The sequence below is a fragment of the Centrocercus urophasianus genome, unplaced genomic scaffold, assembly GCF_019232065.1.
Source record: "Centrocercus urophasianus isolate 14NV4802_14NV808 unplaced genomic scaffold, USGS_Curo_1.0 seq_19, whole genome shotgun sequence".
Classification (NCBI taxonomy): domain Eukaryota; kingdom Metazoa; phylum Chordata; class Aves; order Galliformes; family Phasianidae; genus Centrocercus; species Centrocercus urophasianus.
Window position 1 is genome coordinate 20,984,998 of NW_024884744.1, and position 18,142 is coordinate 21,003,139.

General features: G+C 47.1%; 1 protein-coding gene across 2 annotated transcripts in view; it reads left to right on the top strand.

Moving 5' to 3' along the window:
• The window catches only part of INPP5D (inositol polyphosphate-5-phosphatase D), a 45,119-nt gene that overhangs the window by 25,859 nt on the left and 1,118 nt on the right, over nucleotides 1-18,142 (top strand). Inside the window, exons 6-27 of one of the 2 annotated variants that reach the window (XM_042820662.1) lie at nucleotides 713-800; nucleotides 1,465-1,545; nucleotides 1,720-1,791; nucleotides 2,055-2,178; nucleotides 3,260-3,366; nucleotides 3,913-4,015; nucleotides 4,808-5,004; nucleotides 5,814-5,931; nucleotides 6,339-6,435; nucleotides 7,403-7,541; nucleotides 8,230-8,338; nucleotides 8,488-8,576; nucleotides 8,816-8,897; nucleotides 10,021-10,110; nucleotides 10,286-10,399; nucleotides 11,471-11,553; nucleotides 12,460-12,547; nucleotides 13,282-13,431; nucleotides 14,128-14,221; nucleotides 14,468-14,575; nucleotides 15,110-15,382; nucleotides 16,981-17,557. In XM_042820662.1, the coding sequence (XP_042676596.1) occupies nucleotides 713-800; nucleotides 1,465-1,545; nucleotides 1,720-1,791; nucleotides 2,055-2,178; nucleotides 3,260-3,366; nucleotides 3,913-4,015; nucleotides 4,808-5,004; nucleotides 5,814-5,931; nucleotides 6,339-6,435; nucleotides 7,403-7,541; nucleotides 8,230-8,338; nucleotides 8,488-8,576; nucleotides 8,816-8,897; nucleotides 10,021-10,110; nucleotides 10,286-10,399; nucleotides 11,471-11,553; nucleotides 12,460-12,547; nucleotides 13,282-13,431; nucleotides 14,128-14,221; nucleotides 14,468-14,575; nucleotides 15,110-15,382; nucleotides 16,981-17,557 (2,983 nt within the window). The remainder of the gene's footprint in view (nucleotides 1-712; nucleotides 801-1,464; nucleotides 1,546-1,719; nucleotides 1,792-2,054; nucleotides 2,179-3,259; nucleotides 3,367-3,912; nucleotides 4,016-4,807; nucleotides 5,005-5,813; nucleotides 5,932-6,338; nucleotides 6,436-7,402; nucleotides 7,542-8,229; nucleotides 8,339-8,487; nucleotides 8,577-8,815; nucleotides 8,898-10,020; nucleotides 10,111-10,285; nucleotides 10,400-11,470; nucleotides 11,554-12,459; nucleotides 12,548-13,281; nucleotides 13,432-14,127; nucleotides 14,222-14,467; nucleotides 14,576-15,109; nucleotides 15,383-16,980; nucleotides 17,558-18,142) is intronic. The other variant, XM_042820663.1, reaches the window with a different exon arrangement.

The following is an 18,142-nucleotide window of genomic DNA, read 5'->3' on the forward strand; positions in this document are numbered from 1 at the left end:
TAGGCAATTAATCATATCTAATCTGCAGGCAGGCAGACGTACTTTCACTTTGGAGCACTTTCCCCAACAAACACTGAGTAAAATCCGGTCTATGCAGACTTGGGAAAGTGAGGGAAATCATTAATATCCACAGTTGACTGTGCTTGGTGAAGGCATCGCAGCACTGCTCCCACCATTCCCTTCCTTTTGACCTGCACTCCCTGTGTGCTCTTTCCATGATAAGCCTTGTCGTGATCGGACCACAGCTGCTGTGCCAAGTTCACACAGCAGCACTTTGACAAATGAGCATCCTGTGGGATACAGCTGGGAAATGCTGAAGGAATCTCGCTGTAACCCACAGGTTCCCGTGCCTGGCCTCCCTGTGTCACATGAGCTGAAAAACCTGAAAAAATTAGTTTCCTCTTTGCCAAAGTCCTCTGCAAGGACCCTGCTTCCATCCTCGGCAGAGGAACAGCTATGCTATGGCAAGGCAGAGTTGGATGCCCGACTCCAATTGGCCTTCATGGGCAGTATCATGGCACAGATGAGAAAGGCTCTCATCTCCCATCCCACCAGTGGAGCGGGCAGTGAGCTGGGGGGGCAGGAGCCTGGTGGCTGCTGAGAGCAGCCCTAGTGTGATCGTGTGCCTGTGCAGCTCTGTGCAAAGAGGCCGGCGCTAACTGAGCCGAGACCTGACCGCAACCTGTGGCCTCTGCCACCTCTCTGTTCCCAGTGAAGCCTCCCGGACCCTCCCATCTCTGGAGTCCATCCAGAAGGTGTTTGAGCAGCAGCTGCACCCTGGCATCCATCAGCGCTCGCAGGTAAGCTGGCTGGAAGGTGGGAGATGAGAACAGAGGCGTACAGGCGGTTGGCCCCTGGGGGAAGGGAGGGCTCTGATATCCCAGCAACGCTTTGGTAGGTTGCAGGTGGTGAGTTACCACCTGTGCTCTCTTTAGCCTCACGTTGGCTGCAATGCAGAGGGCACACAGTGAGTTGCACCCCACAGTTTCACTTATCCCCTAGTCTCCTCTGCCTGCTTCCCTTTCTGCCCCAGAGGAAAATGCAGCAAACTCCCTGAGGGCTTCTGTCCCCTTATCCTCCCTCGGTCTGCAGGCTACGACTGCACCTTTGTCTTTCCACACACTTCAGGATGTTTGACTGCCAAAGCCCACCTAAGTCCTCTGACTTTGCTCTCCTCACCAGTAGCTCAGAAATACAGAAGTCCAGGACTGAGCCCTGCACCTGGTCATGCAAACCTGTCTCTCAGCTGACTCCCTTGCATGTCCGTACCTGTAGCCTATAGGCAAGGTTTGCAAATTTGCCCTTCAATCCTGCCATACGTCTGTACGTTCAGCCAAACGCAGTGCCTTCGTGCCGCTCATTGCCTTCGTGCTGCTCATTGCAGATAAGAGACTTCCAGGCAATGCTCTGTGGGTTTGGTAGTTATACATCCCTCTCTTTTTGTTTCTGTGTTGTGGTTATCAGATGCTTGGTGAAGCCAGTCCAGTCAATATTGTACTGAAACTCAATCAGCTGGTCTCATTGCTGTCTTCCATTGAGGAGAAGGTAGAGTTTTATTTATCTTACACTGTTTTCATGTCATCTGTTGCCTCTATTTACACATCTCATGTGTCTCTGGCTCATCATAAGTGCAATCCTCTACCACAGTAAGATTCCTCTGCTCCGACTTCCTTACCCTCGGGGTAGTGCACAACTCAGTACACACGGGTTCTTTTCCAGGTGAAAACATTGTTGATCGAAGGTCCTGATTCAACACACCGCCGTTCCCTCATCCCCCCTGTAACTTTTGAGGTAAACATTCTTCTTTAACAATGCTGACCAAAATGTAGAGGGACAGCCGTGCGGATTTATGTCAGTCTCTCAGTTCCGAGGCTGTGCTGCCTCAGAGATAACACAGCTGTTCCTATTTGCACCATGCAAATGCTTAAGAGATAACTGGTGGGATTGGCATAATGATGTATATGTCTATGAATCCAGGCAAATGTTATATTTTGTAATACATACAACTGGGGTGCATGAGATTGCTTGTGACAAATATCTCTGTTTTCTCATAGGTGAAAGCCGATTCTCTGGGAATTTTCTCAAAAATACATCTCAAGGTTGACGTGGAAATGGGAAAACTGATTATCAAGAGAGCTAAGGATGGCCCAGAAGACAAATTTTATACTCATAAGAAAAGTAAGATACTTAAGGTCACAAATGTGGGACCAGATGCTTGATCCCATGGATGACGGAGGATGGGCAGGAAGATAGGAATGTCTGCCTGGCCCTGGGTGCTGTGTGAGCTCCAGGCAGACCTGGCTGCCTATCCCCAGAGCAGCCTACAGACAGCAGGAACTCAATACTGGTGTAACCAGCTTTCGCAGCCTGTTTTAAAGGGCAATCTGCCTGGCCTCCTGATCTAAAAGAAGAGCAGGTTTTGAGAGAAGATTGATTACCCTTAGAGCTGGTTGCAGTAGAACAATTCTCTACTAAAAGCAGTATTGCTGGAAAGAAACCTGCTGTATGTTGACTCCTGTGACAATTTTTGATGGTAAAAAGCCAGATACTCAGTTTCAGTACCACAGTACAGAGTATCTTCCCTTGATTTTCGTTTTCGTATGTGAATCAATATCTTTACCGATGAGCAATGCTAGTTTGGGCTGTGAAGGCCCAAGTCAAACAACTTTCCTTTGCCTCCGATGTTTCTAGACAGACAGCTCTTTGAAGATTCCTATCGATTTTTCTGTCATACCCCACTCTTCCCTGAACAGCACTGCCAAAACCAGTAGGATTTATCAAAGAGAAAAAGATGCCCTTGGGCTCTCCCCTCTGTAGAAAATCTCTCTGTTGCTGGCAGTGACTGACAAGATTTGCTTTCATGTACAGTTTTCTCCATCTCGTGTTCATAATTATCTAGTTGCTATTTTAGATGGGGATTATTCACCTTTACCATCAAATGGGATTCTATCTCCTCATTGCCAGATGGGGAAAGAATGTAAGGAGGCAGAGAGGTTGTCTGGAGGAAGCCAAGGCTTCACATCAGCCCTACAGGGCTCAGTATGGACAAAAGCTCCAGGCAGGAGGAATCTGGGGCCTCTGCTTCAAGGGTCCATTCCTGTAGGAAACAGGATTTAGCAACATTAAAGTGGAATTAGGCAGGACAAAGTCAGCCCCAGACATAAAAGACCATGTAAATCCCGAGTCTGGGTCTGAGTCTTAGTTTTGGTGGGATTCTACCTTCAGAGATCACAGCTCATGCCACCCAGTCTCTGTTTAGTCTTGCAGCTTATCAAGTCTCAGAAGGTCCCTAACAAACTGGTCATCGTGCTGGAAACAGAAAAAGAAAAAACACAGCGGAAGGAATATGTTTTTTCTGATTCCAAGGTAAATACACAGTGTTTCCTTCTTGCCAGCCTGGATCGGATCTGTGGGGGGGACAAAAAAGTTACAAAGGGCATTCTTTATCAGTAAAAGAAACTGTTGAAGGATGTAGTTGGCTTGGCAAAAATGAAATTTCTTTGTTCTGAACACATGCAGAAAATGGAAAAATGGACACTGTACAGGGAGATAGTGGAGAGGGCAGGCATGCCTTGGTGATATCACTTAGACAGGAGCAGAACAGAAAGTCAGCAAGAAGCGAGAGAGGCAAAGAAGAGTCTGACCTTTTGCAGCTGCAGAAAGGTTTCTAAAACCAAACAAGAGGGAAGCCTAGGCTTCCTCCTGGCTGGCTCAGCTCTCATTAAAGTAATGGACAAGCTAAGAGCCCAAGAAAGTACCACAGGAAGGAGAGCCTCTTTGAAGGTTTCAGGATGGTGGGGAGGTCATCTGCCCTCCAGGTGTGCTGGAGTTTCCTGGCCCAGCTGGTTTTTCAGGAGGTTGTATTCTTGGAGATACACATCCCATTAATTGTCTCTGCTCCTCCCTATCCAGAAGAGAGAAGGGTTCTGCCAGCTTCTGCAGCAGATGAAGAATAAACACTCTGAGCAACCAGAGCCTGATATGATCACTGTCTTCATTGGGACCTGGAATATGGGTATGGGCTCCCTTCTGCATGGGCATTCCTTCAGACTTCCACCGCAGTGTGCTGTGCTCTCCTGCCACGACAGGTCCACACACTGTGTTCAGTAGCAGTTCTGTATGCCAGGGTCTTCCAGTGAGACAGGAAGAGAGGAAGCTTATCTCTAGGCTTATTCTTGTGTGTGGTTTGATACTTTCCATGTCACACAACCATATAGTTGGCCCTGATGGGTGCTGAAGGATTCCTCCAGTATAGGAAATCATGGCTTGCACAAAGCTGGTGCAGCAGTCCACACCATTATCTGTCCCATCAAAAGGCCAGGAGCACATCCAGTAACTGCATGCCACTTGACCAGGGGCTGCTTTTGTAAAGCCTTGAAAGCAAGAAGAGTGTCTGTGATATTCAGAAGACAGGAGCAGAGTGTAGTTGAGGACAGTGGAATTTTGAGTTAATTTTCCCATCTGTGGAGAAGAATCCTTTTCAATGCTGTGAGCTCAGCTGTTTGAGCTCATTCATAGTTGATAAGTAAAGTGAAGGCAGGCCAGGAGAGCAGCCCCCAGCCCTTATGCTCAGCTAACCTTGGCCTTGGTAAGCTAATAAAACAAGGAAGATGGCCAGAGCCTCTGCAGGTTTGACATCTCCATCACCTTAGAATATTCTGCCCTGGCTGACAGGAAACCGGTCCTGGATAAAGTGAATGGGAAGCTTATAGTTTCTATCCCCTTGTGTGTATTAATGAGTTTTCTGTGTCCTGGGTTTGGCTGAACATGCACTGACTTACTCTGGTGTTTGATCTGTTAATAAAAGGCGCTGCTCCTCCCCCAAAGAAGATCACCTCGTGGTTTCTCTCCAAGGGGCAGGGGAAGACACGAGATGACACCGCTGACTACATTCCTCATGACATCTACGTCATTGGCACTCAGGAGGATCCCCAAGGAGAGAAGGAATGGCTGGAGACCCTGAGACAATCCCTGCAGGAAATCACCAGCATCAGCTTCAAAGTGGTGAGGAGTTATTCTAGTCATTGCACATAGCTCAGGCATACGAGGAGAGCACATGTTGTGCCAATAAAAGAGGCAGAAGAATAAATAGCATTTTGCCTACGCTTCCTCCCCTTCCCTCCCCTTATTGTCATCACATTTGGCTAGGGGAGAGCAAACCAAATCTGCCTGTGGACTCCACAGCATCCTCTCCTGGAGCTGGCTGAAGGACGTGTTGCTCCAGAGAGTGCCCCTCTGACCAAAGCACCCTGCCCTGCAGCTGCCTTGCCTCCAGCCTGCCAGCAAGGAGCAGCTGCTGAGCACTGGAGTCAAATGGTGATGGTGTTTTGACTTTCATAAGGAAGGAGTCTGAAACTTTCTGGGCCAGCTGTAGCCTAGATCTCGCCCTTGGCTGCTGCATTTCCAAACAGTAACAGCACATGGGCACTGTCATTAAAAAACAAAAAAACCCACAAACCTTGAGCCTTACTGAGACCAGACTTGGACATTTCTTAGTTCAGAAATGGTAAGAAACACATCTAAACATACGTGGAAGGCCAAAAGAGAGCGGGACTTTTATTAATCACTGTCATGGTGATTGGGAAACTGTATTTTGTACAAGCAAAGCAATTCAACGACTAACTAGAAAATAGCAGTAGAAAATAGCTAGGCCCTTCCTCCCACCTTTGATTAAATAACTGAGTGACAGATTCCAAGCACAGGAAGAAAATCTTTGCAGGAAAGTGCTAGAGAAGAAGTCAAGAAAGCTGCAATTACAGCACAGCTTGCAGGTTTGTGCAGAAATGTAAGCCCTGACCTTCCCATCCCTGCAGATAGCAATCCATACCCTGTGGAATATCAGGATTGTCGTACTGGCCAAGCCAGAACATGAGAACCGGATCAGCCACATCTGCACAGACAACGTGAAAACAGGCATTGCCAACACGCTGGGTAAGGAGCAGATGCAGCTAATCCAGAGGGCTGACACATGCTCAGTCCATGCCGGTCCCATCCTTGAGACAGAACACTGACTGTGTCTTACCTTGTAAGAGAAGAAATCTCTGTGTGTGCATACCCTAGCTTCTACGTTCCCAGCAAATGCCTTTGGCCGTGCTATTGCTCTTTTTTGGGTTTCACAAGGAAATGGCATTTCTTTCACTTCAACTGATGTTCTTTCATATCCTCCAAAAGATTTGTTACCACGCTGTATGCAGCATCTACTAATTCTTTCTGTGCTGATTAAGTCAACTGATTTCTCCATCCTTCACTCAAGATGCACTCAGTGTTTCTTTATCTTTGCTAGACTCAGCCCGGAGGTGGACTGATTTCTTGACATTTTTGGCTTATCTTTTTTCCAGGTAATAAAGGAGCTGTGGGGGTGTCGTTCATGTTTAATGGAACCTCCTTTGGGTTTGTTAACAGCCATTTGACTTCAGGAAGTGAAAAGAAACACAGGTAAAATATGTCCTCTCCCAAGAGGATGTTGAGCCATTGGGTGAAACTGAGCCATGAAGGAGAGCCCAGCAGACTGCTGCAGGCCAGTCTTCTGGACCCTAAAAATACATTAAATGTAGGAAGGCTGTTTCTATCCAGGAGTAATGCGCTGAAGGGTGCTGTCTCCTCACTGTAGGGAGTGTTGTGAGCATAGGAACTGTGCTGCACCCTGGGGCACAGCTGAGAAAGATCCTGTTAGGGTGAACGTGCTGTGGGGAATACAGGGAATTATCTCCATGGTGGCTAATTCTCAGTGCTGAGCCATGAAATGAATCTCCATAGTCGAGGTTTTGTGCAGCAGAGTGCTGGAAGGCAGATATCTTGACATTGGTTGGAGTTTTGTGCCCATGCTGGGGAGAGCTGGAGCAGATAGAAGGAATGGTCTTGAAAGCAAAGAGGAGTTGAAATGAAGAAGTTGGCTGTGCCATCTTTATGGGGTGCAAGACCCAGAAAGCACATGGCATGGGATTTCTGCTCTGGGTCTTCCACCGATGGAGTTAATTTCTATGAAAGAGTTCCCCAGTGCCTGGAATAGCTGCTAAAATCAAGTTACGTGTTTGTTGCTGAAAGCTGAAGGCAACAGTGTAATGGTGGGTTTGTAGGGCATGTAGCTCAAAAAAGCACAATCCTGGGAGGCAGCAAAATTGGCTTTGGAACAGCTTTTGACCCTTTTGATTCAGCTGGAAACAATCTGTCCCCCAGGGCAGAGCAGTCAGGATGTGCCCCTTGTCCTCCTGTCCCCCAGCTCTCCCGTCCCCAAGGTGCAGAGTAAGGGAGGGATGGCAAGTGCTGCGCATCAGAGCTGCTCTTCTCTGGGTGTTGAGCCAGATCAGTTTCTGCCTGGCAAAGCAGCGTTCTCTGCCAGCCCAGGCATTTAGAAATTGCATGGCAATTTAGGATGTCAGGCAGATGTTTCTTGTCTTGACAGACGCAACCAGAACTACACAAGCATCCTGCGCTTCCTGACGCTGGGAGATAAGAAACTGAGTCCGTTTAACATCACTCATCGTTTTACTCATCTCTTCTGGCTGGGAGACCTGAACTACCGCGTGGAGCAGCCCCCAACGGTTAGGGACCGCACGGAGCCCTGCGGAGACAAAGCATGATGTTGCTATAGAAGCACTCTCTTTTTCAAATCTAGAGCAATGTGACATACAAAGTGGCAGAAAGAGGGGAGGCAGAAGGGATTCCCTAGGTACAGTGTGACACCAGCTGAGGAAGAGTAAGGAAATCCCCTTTGGCCTCTCCGAGGATGAATGGATCCTGGGTGTACCCAGGAATGCCACCTGACACTGCTTCTCCAGTTTTGCTTCCACAAATTTCCACCACTCCACTCCCCATGTGAATGAGCATCTGTCTCTGAAGGGCTAGATGCACAGGCTGCCCTTCTGATCTGTTGGATTAGCTTTAAGTGGCTGATAACAGGCCTCAGAAACAGACTAGCCATACTATATGCTGGTCAGGCTTCAGTGAGCAGGAGACAACAGCGAGCTCAGTGCTGGTGTGAAGCTGTCAGTCCATGTGTTTGTGTGCATGCTCACACAGCGGATAAGTGAACATTTTAATGCCAGTTTTGACAGAGAAATGCTCAGCCACATAGCAAAGGTTGGGGCCTTCCAGTAAATGGAAAGTGGGGAAGTGATGAGCTGTATGGCTCTGTGGAACTGCTCAGGAGTATTTGCTGGCTTACCCATGAGGGAGCATTTCAAAGAAGGTCTTACATCATCTGCAGCTCTGCTGTTTCCCTGTTGGCAGGAAGCAGAGAATATTATCCAGAAGATCAGGCAGCAGCAATATCCGGAGCTGCTGGCTTTCGACCAGCTTCTCATAGAGAGAAAGGACCACAAGGTGTTCCTGCAGTTTGGTAAGGCCCTATTTCAGCAGCAGGTTCCTCTCCCATTCCCAGCACCTTCCTCGGCTGGATCAAGTGTGGGGCATACAGAGCGGTGCCTGCCCTGCCCCGTGGGGCTTCTAGGCAGGCTGGGCTGTAACGCAGCTGTCTCTCTATTTTAGAGGAAGAAGAGATTACTTTCGCTCCCACCTACCGTTTTGAAAGAGGGACCCGAGAGAAGTATGCTTACACCAAGCAGAAAGCAACAGGGGTAGGTGGAATCCGATTTCCCTTCTGAAGTATATAGCAGAGCTGGGAAAGTAACCCCTCCTGAACAAAGTGACCCAAACCAATCTCTCCATTTTCCGCACTCAGATCTTTTTGAAAGGACAATGCAGACAAAAAGATTTCACACAAATCTTTAGCGTTTGGGCGAGTGAATTTCTTTTCTTTTGTGAAAATGTCCTTTCACTTCTTCTTGACATCAGTTCTCCCTTGGTTTGTTTGCAGATGAAGTACAATTTGCCATCCTGGTGTGATCGAGTGCTCTGGAAATCATACCCCATGGTGCACGTTGTGTGTCAGTCCTATGGTGGGTAGATAACAGCTTGGAGACAGCAAAGCAATCAGTCTGAAACGGAAATGATTCAGAGCAGAGTCTGTAGGAATCTCCCAGTGCTGCCAGGCACTCAGCATAGAGGAACCTGGTGTTAAACCAGGCAGACCAGAGCCAAATCTCTTTGCCTGTAACCATACAAAGTTAAGAATTAATTTTGCTATACATTTATATGCAGAATGCCATCACACAGCTGTAGTTGTCTGGCTTTAGGGTCCCTTCACACCAGCTATTTCTTGGCAACAACTGCACTATTCCTGTGTGCTTACCACCAGGAGTTCCTTATTCAGTGGTGCCAGCAGGACAGACCCTTTGCCCAGCCTGCAGAGCTGGAACTTCTGTCAGTTCACAGTCCTGAAGGACTGCATGGTACCAAGTGCTTGCCTGTTCCCTTTCTTGCAGAGAGCTTCAGAAAAGTCTGCTGTAGGGAAGAGGGAAACGTGCAAGACCTGTTTAATTAAGACCTAGATACTAGTTCCTGAAATTTCATTGACTATGTGTAGTTCTAAATATGTGGGTATGAAGCTGTTGATTTCCTACATATGGGGTTGGAATGAGAGCTGTAGGCATCTCCTAAGGGATGAGCTGGGCTGATCTGATCACACAGCCTCTGCTGATGCAATGTGCTGTTGAGTAAGTACCTCTGTGAGGATGGCATCTGGCTGGTCCCATTCTGCTCAATGAGATGGACTTGCTGGAGCTGGGAATGTGCTTAGACAGTGCCTCGACATTGCCCACCCCACTGCTCATCTTGGGCCATAACAGCTACGTGTTCCTGTGTGATTTCAGAGCTGTGCACCTTGCAGATTTAATCCAGAGCGCTACAGGTGCTTTCTGTTTTGGGGAAACCTGTATTGGCAGGTTTGCAAAACCTGCTTGCAAAATCATATAGTAACGTTTTGTCTATTCACCGAATCTTCATGTATTTTGACAAAAGTGTTACATTCCTATACACTAACATGAGATTATGTATAAATACCTCAGGCTAGAGGCAGGTAGCACAGCTCCACTTACGTTTTCTGGAAAATTACCAACCAGCATTGCAGTGATCCCAATGGGGAATGAGTGGGCAGTAACCATCTCCCTTTGCTGTTGGCAGGCTGCACCACCGACATCACCACCAGTGACCACAGCCCTGTCTTCGCCACCTTTGAAGTGGGAGTGACCTCACAGTTTGTTTCAAAGAACGGTTAGTCAGACCGAGGGCACACGCGCTGTGCTGCCCTGCACACGTGTCTCTGGGGATATAAAACACAACATGCTGTGTATGTTGAAAGAAAAAGCTGATTCCTCAAGAGTGCACTCAAAAATGCCCTCTCTCTGTCTCCTGTTACACACGTACTTATTTCTCTTCTCTTTCCTAGACTCCAAGTACATGAACACCCAAGGGGAGATAGAGTTCCTGCACTGCTTCGCTACGCTGAAGACCAAGTCTCAGACCAAGTTCTACATTGAATTTCACTCCAGCTGCTTAGAAAGTAAGGGTTTGCCCATCCTTATTCCCTCTGTCAAGGTCTGCAGCTTGCTTGGATTGATTTCCCGTCTTGTACAAACAGCTGTGTAAGTCAAGGCAAAAAAAAAAAAAAAGGATGTGCTAGAGATGTGTTGTATTCTGCAAGTTATCCTGTACTATCCATCATACTAACACCAATAATCCATGCTTAAGACCTTTTGCCATTTCTTCCATCTTGTCTGGCAACCTGATCATCTCTTCCTTGAAGAGAAACGTGTTTTCCTTGCTTCCGCACACAGAAAAGCTCTACTTGGCAAGTGATTGCTCGATCTCTTAGCCATGCCTGCTCCAAGTGATCAGCTGCTTTCAAAATAAAGCATCTGCTTTGAGCTAATAAAAATAATACGATTCTCGTGGTCTGAAAAGAGTAAATCAGGAGATCAAAGAGAAAGGAAGAAAGGGTGTGATGGTTCTGGGACTGGGACTGTGTGCCTACCAGGGCTACGTGTTTTGTCCTCTGTCCCCGTGCTGCAGGGCCGAGCCTCAGCTGTTTATGTAACACAAGCCTGTCTGCCCTTAAGGTGTTTTTTTCAGTGATTCCCATCACAGGACTGCTCTTCTAAGTGGGACAGCGTGCCTTCGGTGTATGCTTCATCACGTTGTCGCGTGTCAGAGAGCTGTGTCAAAGACAGTCCCATAAAAGATTATTTTTTTGGCTGTATCAAAATTTGCATACATTTCTATGGAAACAGTGTATTGCAAATCTTAAATTAGAATTTCAAAAGTGTGCTATCTTGAGTGGCGTAGGAAGAGCTGTCATGTTCTTATCCTACAGCCCATGGCTGCACTGAGCTTTTCAGTGCCAAGTTTAACTGTAAAATAGAACTATGCAACGATGCCCCATTAAGACCACTTGTAAATTTACGATGTAAACATTCACCCAAAGTTCAAACATGGAGCTTCTGAACACTTTTAAAACCTGTGCCCAAGTGGGAAAATAATGGCTAGCATTTTGGAGATCCAGCATCTGAAAAGGGTTTGAATCCAAGTTCTTGCTGACTGTCATCTGGTGAACTCTTTTCTCATCCCTTTGCAGGCTTTGTAAAGAGCCAGGAAGGAGAAAATGAGGATGGAAGTGAAGGGGAGCTTGTGGTCAAGTTTGTGGATGCTCTTCCAAAGGTAAAGTGGGAGCATTCACATGGAAGAGAAGCCTTCTGCTTTGCTAAGCAACATTACATCCCAGAATTGCAGGGGACCTCAAGAGACCATCAAGTCCAAACCCCAATCTTTCACTTATGTAAACATTTTCAGAAATATTGCTGTCATGTTTTCACCCAAAAGAGTCTGTAAGAATGCAGAATGGACTTAAGACAAACAGCTTGTAAGAGAGAAAGAACTTTCCTGCCAGTATGCTTCTATCTGTACCAAGAATGGTACAGATGGCATGATTAAGTCACTCAGGAGCATGACATTTTTCCTCACCTTTTTAGTGAGACAAAAAGCCTTGTCACATAAAGTTTTTTCTTGGTGTTTCTGTGAAAATTTACCAAACTATTTTTTGCCTGTGTTAAAAATACCACCAGTGGCCAAAGGAAGCATTCTGTCCATTCCCTGAGATGGGAGCTGTTCTCCTTTTCCTGGCGTGGCAAGAGCTCGTAGAACTGCCAGAGCTGCTGTATGTGGCGTAAATATGCACGTCAGTACCTTTCTGAATAGCCCAAAAGAACTGCTGACTCTACAATAAGTGATGGTAACAGACAGATTTTTGGGAACAGGCTATAATCAGACAGCAGATCACTTCCTCCCAGAGCAATTTTCACCCCTGCACTGTAGGAGAAAAACGCAGCTGAACCCAACAGGAGTGTTTTGCCTGTAGAATCCTGGCTGCCATGCTGGGTAGGAGCAGGTGGGATTCTAGAGGTGTAACATCCTACCACAGATCTCCAAACATCATTGAAGAGGCTGAGCCTGGGCGTTACAGGGTGCCCTCACAGCTCTGTCCAGCTGAACTTCGCTCTCCTGGAACTGAGAACTTTGTTCACGTAGATCGCCTTTGTAGTGACCTACATTAACTTGTCTTTGCAGCTGACTCCAATTATTTCAGACCCAGAATACCTTCTGGATCAACACATCCTGATCAGCATTAAGTCATCAGACAGTGATGAATCTTATGGTAAGTGCTTAGCTCTAAAGTTCTGGATGAGTCAAAGTTGACTTAGATTTTCCTAAATCGCTGAAAGAGTGGGAGAGAACAGAACTAACTCCTATAGAATGAACATCTATGATGCTCTGACTTCTGATTTAGAACTCAATACATACAAAAATACATTGTGGGCAGTATTTTATGAAGTAATGATGATTTGAGGTCTGCGAACGAAAGTCGTCAATCTGTGTAAGCTTTACCAGCCCTAAAATACCAGTGGCTTAAAAAGAAAGCACACTCTGGGAATTAAGGCAGGAGTCACTCTGTACAAACGGGTTTAATCGGAGCACGTAAATCCTATTTCATTTGCACTTACTTGGTACATTTCTCCTGGCTACAGAAAAGTCCTCGTCAGTGCTGCTTGCTTCCAAATTCTATGAGCCAGTGGCTGCACACCTTGCCCAGAGAAGGCTCTGGGCTGAAATCTCATTAACTGACACACCAGTACCAGGCTTGTGTTTTCCTTACCAGTAATGGAAGCTCAGAACCCTGTAGTCACCTGCTGATGTCTGGAATGCCCAAATCCTTCACACGTGTGTGAAATACCCTCGATTTTCCAAGAGGTATTACAGTCCTTACAGTCATCCAGAACAGGTCCCTCCCAGTAATCTCAGCCCTGTCCGCACAGATGTAGATGACTGACAAGACAAAGGGATTTCAGTGCTTTTTTCTCAGTCTTGGGCTTATTCCTTGTTATCCTCTAGGGGAAGGCTGCATTGCCCTGCGAATAGAAGCAACAGAATCCTTAGTTCCTATCCATACTGTGCTGACACACCATGGTGAGAAAACAGGGGTCTTCCAAGGTGAAATCAAGTTACAAACATCACAAGGAAAACAAAGAGAGAAACTGTATGGTAAGGAGCTAGATCATCTCTATAATGTTCACTGTAGAGTATTTCCATCCTGAAAAACAACTGTCAAGGAACTGAAAATTATCCTTGCAATTCTTTTGCTGTCAGTGAGATGATGTGAGTATTGTTAATTCTCAAGGGTATACCTGTACTCTTTCAGGAAGACACAGCAGTTGCGTTTTTTTTTTATCATTCAAGAAAATTTGGCAGACTGAGAGAGCCCCCTGTCTGTCACTGATACTGATTTTATTGACTAGTGATGCCTTATCTCCACTTGCAGTGGCTATATGGTAACGTGCTGAAGCTGACCTGGTCACCTTGGGAAGCATCTGCAAATAGCACGTGTGGTTCTTAGAGAGCAGTTTCTCAGCTAAAAGATGGCAAACCTTTCTTACGATCATCTTGCTGCCTGCTGTTCTCTTTCAGAATACCAGTGACATGAACTCTTGATGGTAAAATGATGTGTATGTGACTGGGGAATCACAACCTTTGGTTGTATTTCAGCATAGACACTTTCTTATACAAACAAAACTTGATAGGTAGTAGTAGGCACTTGAAAACATGATAGCAGTGACTGTTTAGGACCAGCTCCCTGTCATTTTGATACACACTGCCGTAATGCAGCACTAATACAGAAAACTTGGGAAACCAGACTGTGGAGCAGCCCGACATTCTGGCTCTGCCTTTTCTCTCCTACAGATTTTGTCAAGATTGAACGTGATGAAATTGCTGGGCAGAAACCAAAGAACACCAACAACTTAGAGGTGAACAAAGACTGCGATCAGCTTAGCAGGTAAAGGGCAAATGGGTAAGTCAGCCACAGAAACCAAGCTGGTCAATACACGTGGAGCTGGGCTTTCTGTGGGAATGGATTTAATAGGCATGGTGTACGCTGGGGAGCTGACTGTGTGGTCCTTTGGCCTGGACTGGTCAGTGCTTCTGTGTCCAAAGCTCCAAGAGATGAGAACACCTCAGTCAGACTGGCTCCTTGCATTGCATTTACACTTCACGTTAGAAAGGGCCCTTTTATTTCCAACAGAAAATCAAAATCTACTCATCTGATGGCCAAAGAGGCTGCAGCCATTGCTCGCTATAGGGGGAATGCTTCCTCTTCTCCAGACAGCCTGGCAAAGGAGGATATGTTACGGTAATCTGACGGCTTTGCCTCTGCCAGCTTGTGGCAGGATGCTGTGCTCAAACCGCCTTCTGCCTGCACGTCTGAATGGCTCCGCCTGGAGAGGCCAAATGCCTCCCGCCGTTTCAGCAGCACTTTCCTACGCTGTGCAATGTTGCCTAGTGCTGTTCCCTGCCTCTTTTGCTTGGAGCCGTCCTGCAGCAGCTGCTGGGCTCTGGGCCCTTTAAGAGCCCTGTTTGCCCCTCCACGTGGCCGCGGAAGCTGAGTGCTAGCGCTCTCTGCAGCCTGGAGATGGAAACGTGGGGCTGGAGGAGGTATCCTTGACCCAGCTGCTTCCTCGCGGTGACCCCGGGGAGGGAGGTGCGAACAGGACTCCTACTTGGTCTCTGATTCTGAAACGACACTGACAAAAGTATCGGTAATAATCCCAGTGGGTGGCATTGAATCAAAGCAATCAGTGGGCGCTAACTCCCCAGTGGCTGGCAGAACGACAGAATACAGATGCATTTGTGCACGCACCTTCCTAACAGTGTTTATTCTCTTCAGCAGCTGCACTCCCACAGACATCAGCAACCCCAACTACCTGGGGATGGCTGCTTTCCCTCAGCAACCATTTGCTGCCAGCCAGCTGAAGCAGGCAGCATCACCGGACCAGCCATCCTCTCTCTGGAACTACGAGCAGCAGCCCAAAGACAGCAGCTCTGTCATGGGACAGAGGGAATCATCCTCCACATCGCCCTCCTTGTCCCCTCTGTCTCCAAAACCATCTCTGCAGATTCCAGTGAACAGAAGCATCTGTAATAGGAGTCAGGAGCACCTGTGAGTGTTTGCCTTCTGCTCTGGGGTGCTGCCCTTCTCTCCTGTCGTTCTGCAGCCACTTCAAAGCCTCCATTTGAACAGTTCAAGGGGCAGCACATTCTGTCAGCTTTTTATCTTCAGGATTAAATAAAGAGAAGGTCATAAGTGCAGGCATCAGATACTCAATCTAATGTCAGAGTTTCTCAGACTTTGGTGAAAGGAAAACCAGAGCTGTATGCATATGTTTGGTTTTGTACAAGCAGGGCTCTAGAGAGGAGGAAAAAAACAGAGCTGATGAAATGGAGGGGAAGAAAAGGGAAGAAATGAGCTTTCTAATGATGGGAAGGAGAGCTCCTTCACATGTCATGTGTGAAGTACTTCACACATGTACAGCTTGCTGCAGCTGTGCCTGCATCTATCACAGGTCTTGTTGCAGAATTTCCACTCAGCACCTCAAAATATCCTTAACAACTTGGTCAGCTGATGAGGCCACCCCTCTAGTGATTGTACGTGGTCTGGGTCCCTATTCCAGATCTTTTTGTAGTGACAGCTGCTTTCTGAGTCTGGGCTGGAGTGAAGAGCTAAATGTATTCAGCACAGTGTAAGCCAGAACTTGCAGAAGTCACAGCCACTGTCTGTATGAGCCTGACAACCTTCACCATGCTCTCAGCGATCTGATCCTGCATATGGTGACTTCCAGAAAGTAGCTTGAAGCAAGGAGCACACCTCAGCTGAACACACCCAGGAACATGTGCCTTTAGCCCTCTGTCCAGTGATATTGTGGACAATCTTTTAAGCCCAGCCTTCCCAGATCAGGTCAAGTCATACAAAACCCACAGAATCTCCCTTGTCCCTTTGCATAACTGTGCTCTCTTTCCATCCTTAATTCTAAGGATGCAGCTGTGAATGCACAGTGGTTGTTTCACCCTGCAGTGTATAGCTACTACTTACATGGTGTGCTTACATTACTCACAGATTGAGCTTATAAGGCCCTGGGCAGCCTGAGCTGGTGGGGAGGCAGCCAGCCCATGACAGGGGTTGGGACTGGATTATATTTAAGGTCTCTTCCAACCTAAGCTATTCTATGATTCATTTGGGCCCATGAAGGCATTTTATCCCTTCCTTAGGAATACCATGTGACATTGGTAGCAGGAGATTGACCTAGTTGTACTGATCCAGCATGATGTTAGCTTTTACGTTAACCGTCCAGACAGACATTTAAATCCTCCCTGACAGTTCTGAAGATGGTTATTAATGTTTTAATTGAGATTTGTGTATGTTGCAGAGCCACTGAAGCACTGGGCACAGGTTGGATCAGTATCTTATCTCTGTTTAAAGAAAAGCCAAATGTCACTTTGACAAGACTGTAGTCCAGCATGGAGGTTGTACAGCACCATGTCTATCTGCATTCTGCTGTCATGGTGATAACAGAGATTAAACAAGCAACTCCAAAAAAAAAACAAAGGAACAAAAAAAGGGTGCACAGTTCTCTTATCTCCCCCCAAGGTTAATTTTTATCCCATTACACATTTGTGCAGTATAATTTTATCATGTTCATCTCCTCTTTAGTTTCTTTTTCAATCATGCCTCTCCTTGTTACAATGCTTTGGTGATTGCAGGCCACCCGACCTGGGGAAGAACACAGCAGAGCCTTTGCTTCAAGAAGAGGGACAGCAAAAGCCGGAGATGATTGAGAACCCCCTGTATGGTTATACAGCCTCTAAGGGCAAGGCGGCACCAAAGAAAGAGCAGGACTACCCCAAGGCCTCGCGAAAAGAGCAGCTGCCACTGTCTGAGCAGAGCTTTCACCTCACCAAGTCACAGGAGCCAGAGAGCAGCAAAAGCTCCAGCAAACAGCCATCGCCGCCCTTCCTGGTCCCCACGCAGCGCTTTCGCTCCTACACCTGCTCCGGCCAGTCCGAAGAAAAGAATGTGGGTGAAAAGACTCAAGGCAAACCGAAGGCGGCTGCGTCGTCCGAAAACTCAGCGCTGCTCAAAAAATCGGTCAAGCCGTTGAGGTCTGAGGTCAGCCCGGGTGTCCAAGGACAGCTCAGCAGGCCGCCGCTGCCCTCCAAGAGCCGGGCAGTGCTGGACATGCAGAGCTCCAAGGGCCGAGACTACCGGGACAGTTCTGAACTGCCGCACGCCGGCAAGCATCGGATAGAAGAGGGACCGCTTGGCAGGACGACCACACCGGTGTGTGCCTTGTAGGAGCGAGGGGAGGGGAGTCCACAAGCTGTGGTGTCAGACCAAAAAACTACGAGAGTAGTGCTGCCTTCCCTCTGTGTTTCCTGAGCAAACTCAGAGCACAGGCCCGCAAACCTATGGGGCTCAAAGAGCAGGGGGTGTGAGTTTCTTCATGCTGCAGGTGTCACCTTGTGAAACTGTAGCCTGAGTTCTGCACAGGGTTTGAGTTGCTCCTGGGACATTGAAGCCTGATGGCCAGAAGAACAGTGCAAATAGTCAGCTACTTAGTTGTTGCTTCTTTGGTGCATATTTCATAGTTTATGAGAACGTCCAAACTTGGCCTGACAGCATGAAACCACACCGATAGTTTTGCTTTGCTGCACTTAACAGAAGAATAATTAAACATACTTATCTACGGCAAATACCAGTAATAGTATTGTTCAAAAACATTGCTGTGCAGGAATAATCCCACACCAGCTTTTCTGAGCTGGTTTTCTGGTTGTTTTTTTTTTTTTTTCAGAAAGTCATGAGCTAGATGAAGAATAAGAGATGTCTTAGTGAGTGAGTTCAGGACACAGAGAGAGCTCACTTGAG